Genomic DNA, 13,378 nt, shown 5'->3' with positions numbered 1-13,378 from the left:
CATATTTAATATTAAGGCGCAACTCACTTTTTAAAGGTATGATACTGGTATTGTAGATATTCACAAACATCTACAACGTGAGATTTTTTAATATAGGAATACTGGAGTATTTATGGATGAAGTTCTAAAATATCTGAGATTGTGTGTGTGTGGGAAGCTGGATTATTTGAAGATTGGTATGAGCTGGTAATTGTGAAGCTGAGTGATAGCTACATGGTAATTCATTATATTGCTCTCTTGTTTATATTTGAAATTGAATATAAAAACAAGCTTGAAAAGAAACTTTAATTTGAATTGCTATTTTGTCTTTTAAATGTGGTATTTCTCCTTAATTTACCCTAAGAAAACAATATAATTTTATCAAAGTACCCATAAATATGATGGTGAGTTTTCTTTTGTAAATTGAGAAAGATGAGGAAAAGAAATGTGTTTACTTTATTGTGCTAGTGAGACTTAATGTAATTAATAAGGATAACTCTTTAGTGTGCAGATACTTATGTTGTATAAAAGATCAGTGGTACTGGTTATTATCTAAATAAAGTTAGTTGGAGCTCAGAAATATTTCTTATAGCCAAATTATATTTGTGAATTTTATACGAGAATTTGTACCCATATATGTCTTTGGTTTGTTTATGTATACATCCATCCACCCATCAGACATATTGAGCTCTTCATTTAGTGCTCAACGTACAAAGGGCAACAAGTAAAAATCCCAACACTCTAGGAACATATGATAGAATACCAAAGGTAGGATACCAAAAAACAAAAGAAAACAGAAAACTACGGTTATTGTTACATGGTGTGCTTGCAGCTAAGATAGTATGTACAGGATGTTTTGGGAATGGTGAGGAAGGATACCTAACTTAATGTTGAGTTGAGAATGGAGTCAGGAGAGATTTGTTGGAGAAGTACCCATGAGGTGAGGCTCAAGTGGGAATTATAGAGTGAGAAGAGAAGAGAAGTAATTGGGCAGAAGCAGGAAGTAGAAAGAGAAACTGGCTGTCAGAGAATTACAAGTAGTTTGCTATCGCTATAACTAAGGGTTTAAGTGGGAAACTGACTGGAGATAGGTTGGCAAAGACAAATTCCTGAAAGGCCTCATAGGTGTTTGAACTTTGCTATAGAAACACTGAAGTCTTATAAAAGAAAGTTAGACTATGCTCAGATTTTTATTCTAGAAAGAGCATTTCCAGCAGTGGGCTGAAAATAGAATTGCTTTATCAGGGAGAGGCTTTTCATCTATTTTAGCTCAAAATTTTGTGTCTGAATATAGATTTTTTCCCCCCTGAACCTGTGTATATTTTTCTTCTAATTTTTAGAATATTCTTTTAAAATAGACTTTGTAAAACATTACATGGTTCTAAAACTGACCACTCATTTCAATCCTGGTTCCCTCTACTCTCTTCCCTCTTTCTGGTCCTCCCTCCCTCTTTAGGTAACCATTTTTAACTTGTTAGTTTATGCTGCCATTATTGCTTTTTTAAAAGTGTAAGCGAATATGTATAATTATTTTCCCTTTCTTACACAAAGGAAGCATACTATAAACATTGTTTTGTATCTTGCTTTTTTTACTTAACTATATCCTGGAGATCATTCTATGGCAGTGTATAAGATATTCCTTACCTATTCTTTGTATATCTTAATCCTACTGAGAACAACTAAATAAAGGAAATAAAGACTTTATACTTCTAATACCTGAGGTAAAGCCATTCTAGTAATAAACCTCTGCCATTAGATTAGCCTAGACTCAGGCTGTTTGCTTTTATCTTCAGCCAGAACTACTTCTGCCTAAAAAATATTGAAAGGAAAGATTCCTACATTCACTTAAGAATTTTGATTTATTGACAAGAAATTTTGGGTAGCTGTTTATCTGGAATGACTAATCAAGATATAATTAAGACTATAGGCCCATCAATGGATGTTAGCTTAGGGCCGGTCTTCCTCAGTAAAAAGAGGAGGATGGGCATGGATGTTAGCTCAGGGCTGATCTTCCTCACACGCACAAAAAAAGAATATAGGCCCATGATAGTCCCCTAAATTCAATTATTCATTCATAGACTTTTCAAGTATTTATTGGGCACCCACTGTGTAAGGCACTATGGTAGATACTATGGAAAAAATAGCACCCTCAAGAAGCTTATAAGCAATCAAAGTCATACCGTACCTTCTGCTTGATTCTTAAAGAATTAGTTCAACCGCACTTTCTTCTAAATGTTCCCCGATTGCTGTACCAGCCTTGGTTGTATCTTCAGTGCTCCCCGTATACCTGGATCAATTATTTTAAACACAGCACAGAGTGATATTGGTTTACATGACTGTCTCTCCATACCAGGTTAGGAGTTCTTTTAATGTTAAGGATTTTGTCTCATCTCATTCTTCCCTGTTCCTAATACATGATAGTTCTCATAAAGTTTATTGAATAAATGAAAGATGTCTCTTTCATTGGGTTTAAGGAGGGTTTAAGGAGAAATAAAATTGTGTGTCAGGGAAAATATCTTCTCTAATATTCTTGCTGAAATTTCTCTCAAGGGACCCAAGTAAAATATGGTAAGTTTTTTATTTTAATTAAAAAGCACTATATTGTTTTTAGACCTCAGAATCATATGACCAGAGAATAGAAATTATGACAAAAATGATCTTGATATCATAGCCTTTAAGAGGCAAATTTTTGTTTACTGTTTCTGTGAAGAAAAGCATTTATTCTGCTAGATTCCCAGATTTTAAAATTGTGTGTGTTCGCAATTTAAGCATTTTAATTTATATCTAACTTTTGGAATCAAAAGTCTTCTTGCAAACTTGTATGTCTGTATTTTCATGTAGAAGCTCTTAACTCCTTGCTCTGGAAAAGGAGAAATTACTTTTAGAAAGGAATTACTTTTGGGGCCGGCCCTGTGGCTTAGCGGTTAAGTGCGTGTGCTCCGCTGCTGGTGGCCCGGGTTCGGATCCCGGGCGCGCACTGACGCACTGCTTGTCTGGCCATGCTGAGGCGGCATCCCACATACAGCAACTAGAAGGATGTGCAACTATGACCTACAACTATCTACTGGGGCTTTGGGGAGAAAAAGGGAAAAAAAGAGGAGGATTGGCAATAGATGTTAGCTCGGGGCCGGTCTTCCCCAGCAAAAAGAGGAGGTTTAGCATGGATGTTAGCTCAGGGCTGATCTTCCTCACAAAAAAAAAAAAAAAAAAGGAAGGGAATTACTTTTAATATTGCAGTCTGTTTTCTTAGAGTAATACTTCCATCTGGTGGTATTTCTGAAAATTACAGCAGAGGACATGAAGCTTGAGTTTTGCTGTATATACGTAGACTACATTACCTGTTGTTTCTCATAAAGCCAGATGAAATTAAATCAAAAGCTGAGTCTACCATTGTATCAAAAATTTAATACCCTAGTTTTCAACAATTCAATTGTAGACACCATGTGAACAAATGGCCTTGGGGATAATAGCAATTTACACAATCAGCTGTTTAGTCCAAACCATTTCTAGGCTACCTTGGACTGAAAATGAGTAATGGAGAAAAAGATAATTTCCCAATGAACTTCCACATGTGTGTGTATAGAGGTTAGGAAAGATGGTGAGAATTTGCTATTATTTTAGACTTATTACTGTGGAACCGTGACAGAGTCAGTGATTTTCTCAGAGAAGCAATTACTGATTTTATTTTTTAGTAAGTTGTATTTTATCATAGCTTAATTATGATAAATTACATTACCCTGGAATGATAGACCATAGAGATAAACTTGAAAACAAGTAGAAACTACTAATTTCTTTTCTACCTGTTACTTTGAGAATTTTCAGCACATTTAACCTTTTGTTTACACACAATTCCTACTTTATATTAACTACAGCTAAAGAGCCTTTTAAGAGTAGAGACTGTGGCTTAAACTTCTTGTCTTCCCTAGTTTCTAGCCCAGGATTCTGTACTTAGTAGATTTTGCTCATTGTCTTGGAGGAAGATTATGATCTGATTGCTTATGTTTTAGCCAAAACTGTACTAAATATCAAGTATGTCATTTGTTACTGTAGATTAACATTAATTCCTTTTTCTATTTGTTTGGCTATAGAAATATGAAATAGGAAATAAGCAAAGTTTAGTGATTTGGGGCTTTCTGTTGACTTTTGAGAAAAATTAAATTCCTAATGAATTTTGTTTAAAACCTGTTTATTTTCAAATTGTAGCCAGTCGGATGATGATTCTGGGTCAGCTTCAGGCTCTGGTTCCGGGTCAAGTTCTGGAAGCAGTAGTGATGGAAGCAGTAGCCAGTCAGGTAGCAGTGACTCTGACTCTGGATCTGAATCGGGTAGTCAGTCAGAGTCTGAGTCAGACACTTCCCGAGAAAACAAAGTCCAAGCGAAACCACCAAAAGTTGATGGAGCTGAGGTAATAAATAAAGTATCCAAGGAAAGGTAGATTTCTTGTAATTACTTGTATTGCTTTGTAATACTTTTATATTACTTGTAATTCTTTGTATCACTTATACATTTTTATAGCATTGGTTTATAGCATTGTTCTAGCTTTTAGAAAACATTAATTTTAAACATTAAATTTTATTTTCAACTATTCTCAAACTTGTTAAATATCTGTGGACTGATTGGCTTGGAAGAGAAGCAGTCTGTAACTATAAAACAAGTATAAGATAAACACACAAAACCTTTTCTTCTTTCTGAGGCAGAAATTGAGTTTCATAAATATTCAATGTCTCATGGATAAAAATTAAAGACTGTGTAAGGTCTTTTTGTTAATCTTAGTGTCTGATCTCTACTTTCAAGATCTTCAAAGAAGATACTTTATTGCTAATAGCAGGAGAATTCAGTAGAACTCTGCTTTCTTGAAAATGCTTGATAGAATAAGTTCAGGGCCATTCTGTTTGAATAAAAGCTACTACAAGATTTAGTAAAACTTGTCTGTACCTCATAACAGTATACAGTAATGTTACTTAGCATACCAGTGATGCTAAGATGCTTGGGCCAGAATATAAATCAACACACAGCTTACTTCATGGAGAAAATCTTGCTACCAAAAAAAAAAAAAAATCAGCTGAACTAAAACTGTGCTTAGTGACATAGTTGATTTGCATTCTGACTCCAGCTCTTCATCTTCACCTCACACCAAGTAAAAAAGTAGGCAGCCACACTTTGAGTAGCACTAGTATTGCAGATTATCATTTGTTTTTGAAAATAATACCATTATCACCAAAGAACATATTGATTAATATTATCTGTCTGTGAAACTCAACATACCATAAATTTTTTATATGCAACTAAAGTTTAGCATTTTATTTTAATTATATTACAATAATATTGTATTACATATAATGTGAATAAGGAAAATAGTTTTAATTCCTTTATTTGGAGGCAGTGAAAAAGTTGATACTGCTTTTCAAGAAATTAACTTTTTTTTCAGTTTTCTCAAACCTTTATCTGTCACTGATTAATGCTTCTATTATAGTTTTGGAAATCTAGCCCTAGTATTCTGGCAGTTCAGAGATCTGCAATGCTTAAGAAGCAGCAGCAGCAGCAGCAACAGCAGCAGCATCAAGCTTCATCTAATAGTGGATCAGAAGAGGTGAGTTTTTATTATGAAAGCTATTATTTTTTAAAGTAGACAATTTTTTACTAGGTAGATATATATGGAATTATTAGAAACAATAAGTGTTTTGAAAGAATATATAGGAAATAACTACATTTAAATGTGTATCAAGAGTCTTGAAATATAGACACATTTTTATCCAATAGTTCCACTTGCAGAGATTAATCCAAAACAAGCAATGGAAATTTGTGTGCATTTACTCATCACAGCAAAACTAGAAATAAACTAAATGTGAGTACTAGGGAAATATGCATACACAAACACATATGTATGCACACACATATATGAACTAAGAAATATTGTACTATTAAATCATATTTGTATGGAATAATAATAGAATTCTCAACATATTTTTAAAAGAATAGGCTGCAGCTGTAAACAGTGTAGTCCCTGTGTGCATATGAGCTCACATGCATGTGTGTTTGCACAAAAACATTCAGGAAGAACTATATCAAAAACTGTCTAATGGGGAAGAAAAATATTAAATCAAAATTTGACATACCAACAATGATGATTCCTTTTTAAGGTCATTCTAGGCAACAATAATGGTCCCCAGAGATGGTAGATTTTAAAGTTTTATACAAAATGCTGACATTATGATATTTACTTAATTTCACTGGCTGGGTTATAAATGTGCAGTAAAAATGTTATTACTTTATTTGCTAATTAATGGTATAAATATAACAACATGGAAAAAAATGAAGCTTTACAGTTACTGCTATTAGCCAAGTGAAAATTAAATAGTATGGCAAGCAAAAATTTTACATAACAGTTAAATTCTAATCATTAATAACATTAACTTTATTTTTCTCTATAGGATTCCTCTAGCAGTGAAGATTCTGATGATTCATCGAGTGAGGTCAAAAGGAAAAAGCATAAAGAGTATGTCATTTTGTTCAACTGATTACTTTTGTATCAGGCAAATCCTAATGATTTTGTATTTCTTTGTTTACGAAAAATTGTTGCCCAAAGAGGTCTTTTGTAAATTCTTGGTTCATGGCATTTTATTAGATTAATTTAAACCGTTAATCCTTAACATTCACTTTTCTGTGATGACCTGAGGTTTTTGTGCCACTTGTTTATCTCCTATAATCCCTCTCCTATGTTTTTAAACTTCAAAGATCTACCTTATCATAATATCAGAAAATGTTAGTAACTTGGGAAACCTATATAGGAGTGTAAGGGTCAGCAGATGATAGACTTTGGGTGATTCTGTTCATTTATGTCAGTACCTCTCCTTACTATTCATCTGCAAATGACATTTACATCCTCTAGAATTCATTTAGAAACTCACTGTAGTTTCCTAAAGATCTTGACCCACAAAGTGATGAGTGATTCACATTCCCAATTCAGATATTTGTATGATCTGAGTTTTTTTCTCTCTCATTTCTTTAAAAACACTGTTCCATTGTCTTCTCTCTTACGTTTCTATTTGTCTTTGACATTCTGCACTTTTACTTTGGTGTGTCTAGCTTTGGATTTGTTATTTATTTATTCCACTTTATGCACTTTTTGCATCTTCAATGTGAAAATTCGTGTCTTTGATTAGTTTCTGAAAATTCAGTCATTGTATCTCTGGGCATGTTCTCTTTCTCGTTCTGTAAATCTTTCTGGTACTACAGGCATACCTCATTTTATTGCGCTTCGCAGATACTGGGTTTTTTACGTGTTGAAGGTTTGTGGCAACTGCATTGAGTAAGTCTGTCAGCGCCATTTTCCCAACAGCATTTGCTCATTTTAGGTCTCTGTCACATTTTGGTAATTCTCTCAATATTTCAAACTTTGTCATTATTACTATATTTGTTATGGTGATCTGTGGTCAGTGATCTTTGATGTTACAGTTCTACTTGTTTTGGGGTGCCATGAACTGCACCCATATAAGAGGGTGAACTTAACTGATAAATGTTGTGTGTGTTCAGACTCCTCCATGAACCGGCCATTCTTCCATCTCTCTCCCTCTCCTCGGGCCTCCCTATTCCCTGAGACACACCAATACTGAAATTAGGCCAATTAATAACCCTACAGTGGCCTCTAAGTGGTCAAGTAAAAGGAAGACTCACACATCTCTCACTTAAAAGCTAGAAATGATTAAGCTTAGTGAGAAAGGCATGTTGAAAGCCGAGATAGGCCGAAAGCTAGACCTCTTGTGCCACACAGTTAGCCAAGTTGTGAATGCAAAGGAAAAGTTCTTCAAAGAAATTAAAAGTGCTACTCCATTGAACACACAAATGGTAAGAATGCAACACAGCCTTATTGCTGATGTGGAGAAAGTTTTAGTCGTCTGGATATAAGATCAAAGCAGCCACAACATTCCCTTAAGCCAAAGCCTAATCCAGAGCAACGCTCTAATTCTCTTCAATTCTTTGAAGGCTGAGAGAGGTGAAGAAGCTGCAGAAGAAAAGTTTGAAGCTAGCAAAGGTTGGTTCATGAGGTTTAAGGAAAGAAGCCGTCTCCATAACATAAAAGTGCAAGGTGAAGCAGCAAATGCTGACGTAGAAGCTGCTTGCATCAAGTTATCCAGAAGATCTAGCTAAGATAACGGAAGTGGCTACACTAAACAACAGATTTTCAATGTATATGAAACAATCTTCTATGGGAAGAAGATGCCATCTAGGCCTTTCATAGCTAGAGAGAAGAAGTCAATGCTTGGCTTCAAAGCTTCAAAGGACAGGCTGACTCTCTTGTTAGGGGCTATTGCAGAGCAGCTGGTGACTTCAAGTTGAAGTCGATACTCACTGGTTTACCATTCTGAAAATCCTAGGGCTTTTAAGAATTATGCTAAATCTACTCCGCCTGTGCTCTATAAATGGAGTAGTAAAGCCTGGATGACAGTACGTTTGTTTACAACATGGTTTACTCAACATTTTAAGCCTGCTATTGAGACCTACTGCTCAGAAAAAAAGATTTCTTTCAAAATATTACTGCTTATTGACAATGCACCTGGTCACCCAAGAGCTCTGATGGAGATGTACAATGAGATTAATATTATTTTCATGCCTGCTAACACAATATCCATTCTGCGCTCATGAAGCAAGGCGTAATTTCAACTTTTAAGTCTTATTATTTAAGAACTACGCTTCATATGGCTATAGCTGCCATAGATAGTGATTCTTCTGATGGATCTAGGCAAAGTAAATTGAAAACCTTCAGGAAAGGATTCACCATTCTAGATGCCATTAAGAACATTTGTGATTCTTGAAAAGAGGTCAAATATCAACATTAACAGAAGTTTGGAAGAAGTTGATTTCATCTCTCATGATGAATGACTTTGAGGGGTTCAGGACTTCAGTGGACGAAGTAATTGGAGATGTGGTGGAAATAGCAAGAGAACTAGAATTAAAAGTAAAGCCTGAAGATGTGACTGAATTGCTACAATCTCATGATAAAACTTTAATGGATGAGTTGTTGCTTCTTATCGATGAACAAATCGAAAGTAGTTTCTTGAGATGGAATCTACTCCTGGTGAAGAAGCTGTGAAGATTGTTGAAATGACAACAAAGGAGTTAGAATATGACATAAACTTAGTTGATAAAGCAGTGGCAGGGTTTGAGAGGATTGATCCCAAAACCCAGTTTTGAAAGAAGTTCTACTGTGGGTAAATGCTATCAAACAGCATTGCATGCTACAGAGTTCATGAAAGGAAGAGTCAAGCAATGCAGCAAACTTCATTGTTGTCTTATTTTAGGAAATTGCCACAGCCACCCCAGCCTTCAGCAGCCACCACACTGACGGGTCACTAGCCGTCAACATCAAGGCAAGACCCTCCACCAGATGATAGTTAGAAGTTTTTAAGCAGTAAAGTATTTTTTAATTAAGGTATGTACCTTGTTTTTTTAGATATAATGCTTTTGCACACTTAGTAGACTACAGTATAGTGTAAACTTACATGCACTGGAAAACCAAAAAATCCTTGTGACTCTCTTTATTGCGATATTCACTTTATTGCAGTGGTCTGGAATTGAAGCCGCAGTATCCCTGAAGTATGCCTGTACTACCAATAGATATATATTGTATCTGTCTTTTTGGATCTTATCTGTTGTATATATCTATTAGATCATCCATCCTATCCTCCATGAATCTTACTGTATCATGTTTTTTATCCCTTTATTGCTATGCTACATTCTGGCTAATTTCCTTAGATCTGTCTTCTAGTTTACTAAGTGCATTTTCAACTACTGTGTCTCATCAGCTCTGTCACTCTTCCACAGAGTTAGTAATTTCTAAACTTAGCATGGGTGCAAGCAAAGAATATTTTTAAAAACAAAAGAGTAGTTTGGGATGATGGATAAATCGTTGTAATTTATATTATAAAAATATAAAATGGAGACTTTTTCATATATCCTGCCTATTGCTACTTCTGATGTGCAAACTCTGAAAAGATCTCTAAATAAAAAAGAATTTGCTTCTCTGATAAGTTTTTATCATAAACCAGATTTTATCATATGTGCTTGCTTATGTAACCATTAACATCCCTCATGCAAGAGATACAGAGCAATCGAGTAGCCAGCAGTAGCTGTGAGATAGGATACAGTGTATATATAAGAACTTCATGTGTGTCTTTCCTATGAAGATTATATTATAGCAGAATGTTAACATGTGCATCCAGTATTTCTTCTCTACTTGTGACTGGAATTAAACAGACTAAATACACTAAAAAATAGTAGTAAAGGTAAGGTATTGTGGTTAAGATGGGCTGTTTTTTTTTTTTTTTTTTACATTTTTCTATACTGTATTTTAAGCTTCTTAATGAACATGTACTTTTTTAAAAATCAGTTTTGAAGAGTATATTTTTAAAAATCACAGTTTCCAGAAAATTAAAATGAAAAGGATTAGAATCTTTTTTTCCAGAGGGTATGATAATTAATACAAGATTTTCAAAATTAAACCCTTTAAACTCTTTAAATTATCGTATTGTGTTTTCATCCATAGTGATCATCAAAATAACATTTACTTATTTGCCAATAATTGAGATATAACTAAATGATTATCAAAACTCTGGAGTTATGGGAGATAACAATGAAGGATATTTTCCAGTATTTTCCTTATTCTGCAGACATTTTAATATTTTCAGTATAGGTGCAAGCAACAATATTTTTGATATTAACTGGAATGTAATTTAGTTCGATTATTTTTGTGTCGGAGACAAAATTTGCTATATGATGTAAGTATAAACAAACATACTTTATATATTTTATCTACAGTGAAGATTGGCAGATGTCTGGGTCGGGATCTCCATCTCAGTCTGGTTCAGATTCAGAATCTGAAGAAGATAGAGATAAAAGCAGTTGTGATGAAACAGAATCTGATTATGAGCCAAAAAACAAAGTTAAAAGCAGAAAACCTCAAAATAGGTAAGTATAGTATGTTCTCTGTTTGATACTGAAAATAGTTGGTTACAGAAGGTATTCATCCTTTTTGTATATACTTTCTCAAATCTTGTTTTATGCCAGTGTTTCTGTAAAACACCTCTCTCCCCTGGTCTTCCCTAGATCTAAGTCAAAAAGTGGAAAGAAGATTCTTGGACAAAAAAAGAGACAGATTGATTCATCTGAGGAGGAGGATGATGATGAAGAAGATTATGATAATGATAAAAGAAGTTCTCGTCGCCAAGCAACTGTCAATGTTAGCTATAAGGAAGATGAAGAAATGAAAACAGATTCTGATGACCTACTGGAAGTCTGTGGAGAGGATGTTCCTCAACCTGAGGAAGAGGAATTTGAAACAATAGAACGGTTTATGGATTGTCGGATTGGGAGAAAAGGAGGTATTTTTTTTTTTTAAACATGTTTATTGCTTGGTTGTTTCAATAATATTTAGTAGAGTAAATAAAGTATTTCTTGAAGATGTTTCAATTTTGAAAGCCAAGAGGGTGGATTTTCTTCTGTTTTACTTATTTGGTGTAAAATATACTTTGTTTATTAGCCTGAGTGTTTTCTTCCCAGAAAATATCCACTTGATCTCACTTCTTATATCGCAGATAATTAGAAAATTTTTAACCTGTGTATTTGAGTTTTTCTGTTGCCATGCGAAAATAATAGTTCTTATTTAGGTACGTTAAATTTCACAAACGATTTGGTTTAAAAAAAAATTTTTTTTTGTTTCATCTCAGTTATGTAGGTTACTTTTAGTTATCTTAACATACATTATTTTTGTTCAGTTTTATTGAGATGTAAGTGATGTACAGCATTGTATAAGTTTAAGGTGGACAGCATAATGACTTGACTTACATATATTGCAAAACAATTACCACGGTAAGTTTAGTTAACATCCGTCATGTCGTGTAGATACAATGTTTTTAAAAAAAGAAATTTTTTCCCTTGTGATGAGAACTTTTAGAATCTACTTTCTTAGCAGTTTTCAGATATACTGTATAGCAGTGTTAACTATAGTCACCATGCTGTACATTACATCCCCAGCACCTAAACTTATCTCATGACTGGAAGTGTGTTCCTTTTGACCAGCTTCATCATATTCTCCCCTCCCCCCACTAACTACAAATCTGATCTCTTTTTCTGTGTTTTTTGATTCCATATATAAGTGAGATCATATGGTGTTTGTCTTTGTCTGACTTATTTCACTTTAGCATAATGCCCTCAAGATCCATCCATGTTGTTGCAGATGGCAGAATTTGCTTTTTTTATGGCTGAATGTATTCCATTATATGTTCCACATTTTCTTTATCCATTTATCTGTTGATGGACCCTTAGGTTGTTTCCATGTTTTGGCTGTTATAAGTAATGCTACAGTGAACATGGAGGTGCAGCTATCTCTTCCACATAGTGACTTCAGACATGCAGTTTTGTTTTGTTTTTTTTTTTTTTTGTGAGGAAGATCAGTCCTGAGCTAACATCCATTGCCTATCTTCCTCTTTTTTGCTGAGGAAGATTAGCCCTGACCTAACATCTGTGCCCATCTTCCTCTGTTTTGTATATGGGATGCCACCACAGCATGGCTTGATCAGTGGTGCATATGTCCACGCCCAGGATCTGAACCTGTGAACCCCGGGCCACCGAAGCGGAGCGTGGGAACTTAACCACTACGCCACCGGGCCGGCCCCGAGACATGCGATTTTCAAAGATGATTTTTAATTATTTTAGCTTCCACTTATCAGTCTCCCAGTCATCAGTTATTGTAAATTTTTTTATAATCATAGGTATGCCACTGTCTTTTGACTTCGTTTTTTCTCATTTTAAAACTTAGGGGATTAAATGAGATAATCTTTCTGTTCTAAAATTCTGTTTCTTTTACATATGTGTAATATAATTTTCCATAAATTCTTGTACCCTGATACTTTACTTATTTAAGAGAGCATATATTTTTCTACTCATATTCTTCAGTTTTTGAGTTGAAATACTCCTGTAACAGAATCACGTGGAATGTATCATGCTTTCTTTTTCAGCTACTGGTGCTACTACAACCATCTATGCAGTTGAAGCAGATGGTGACCCAAATGCAGGATTTGAAAAAAACAAGGAAGCAGGAGAAATCCAGTATTTAATTAAATGGAAAGGATGGTCCCATATCCACAATACTTGGGAGACAGAAGAAACCCTTAAGCAGCAGAATGTTAGAGGAATGAAAAAATTGGATAATTATAAGAAAAAAGATCAGGAAACAAAAAGATGGTAAATATGTTTTATACTGTACTTATTTTTTTAGAGTTCAAAGATTATTACTAAGCTTTTTTGTTAATAAAGACTACATAGTCAAGAATCAGATGATAACCTAAAATAACTGTTTATAGATTTATTTGTATTTCATCTTAAGGTAAAACTTCTTAGGAAT

At 34.3% G+C, this 13,378-nt stretch overlaps 1 protein-coding gene across 2 annotated transcripts in view; it reads left to right on the top strand.

Moving 5' to 3' along the window:
• Nucleotides 1-13,378, top strand: part of CHD1 (chromodomain helicase DNA binding protein 1) — a 77,735-nt gene that overhangs the window by 20,498 nt on the left and 43,859 nt on the right. For both annotated transcript variants that reach the window (XM_058535141.1, XM_058535100.1), the window contains exons 3-8: nucleotides 4,183-4,384; nucleotides 5,453-5,569; nucleotides 6,411-6,475; nucleotides 10,795-10,944; nucleotides 11,083-11,357; nucleotides 12,993-13,218. In XM_058535141.1, coding sequence (XP_058391124.1) covers nucleotides 4,183-4,384; nucleotides 5,453-5,569; nucleotides 6,411-6,475; nucleotides 10,795-10,944; nucleotides 11,083-11,357; nucleotides 12,993-13,218 — 1,035 coding nt within the window. The remainder of the gene's footprint in view (nucleotides 1-4,182; nucleotides 4,385-5,452; nucleotides 5,570-6,410; nucleotides 6,476-10,794; nucleotides 10,945-11,082; nucleotides 11,358-12,992; nucleotides 13,219-13,378) is intronic.

This window comes from Diceros bicornis, chromosome 1, assembly GCF_020826845.1.
Source record: "Diceros bicornis minor isolate mBicDic1 chromosome 1, mDicBic1.mat.cur, whole genome shotgun sequence".
NCBI classification, from domain to species: Eukaryota; Metazoa; Chordata; class Mammalia; order Perissodactyla; family Rhinocerotidae; genus Diceros; species Diceros bicornis.
Note: the sequence above shows the minus strand (reverse complement) of the source record. Positions and strands in the feature narration are given on the sequence as shown.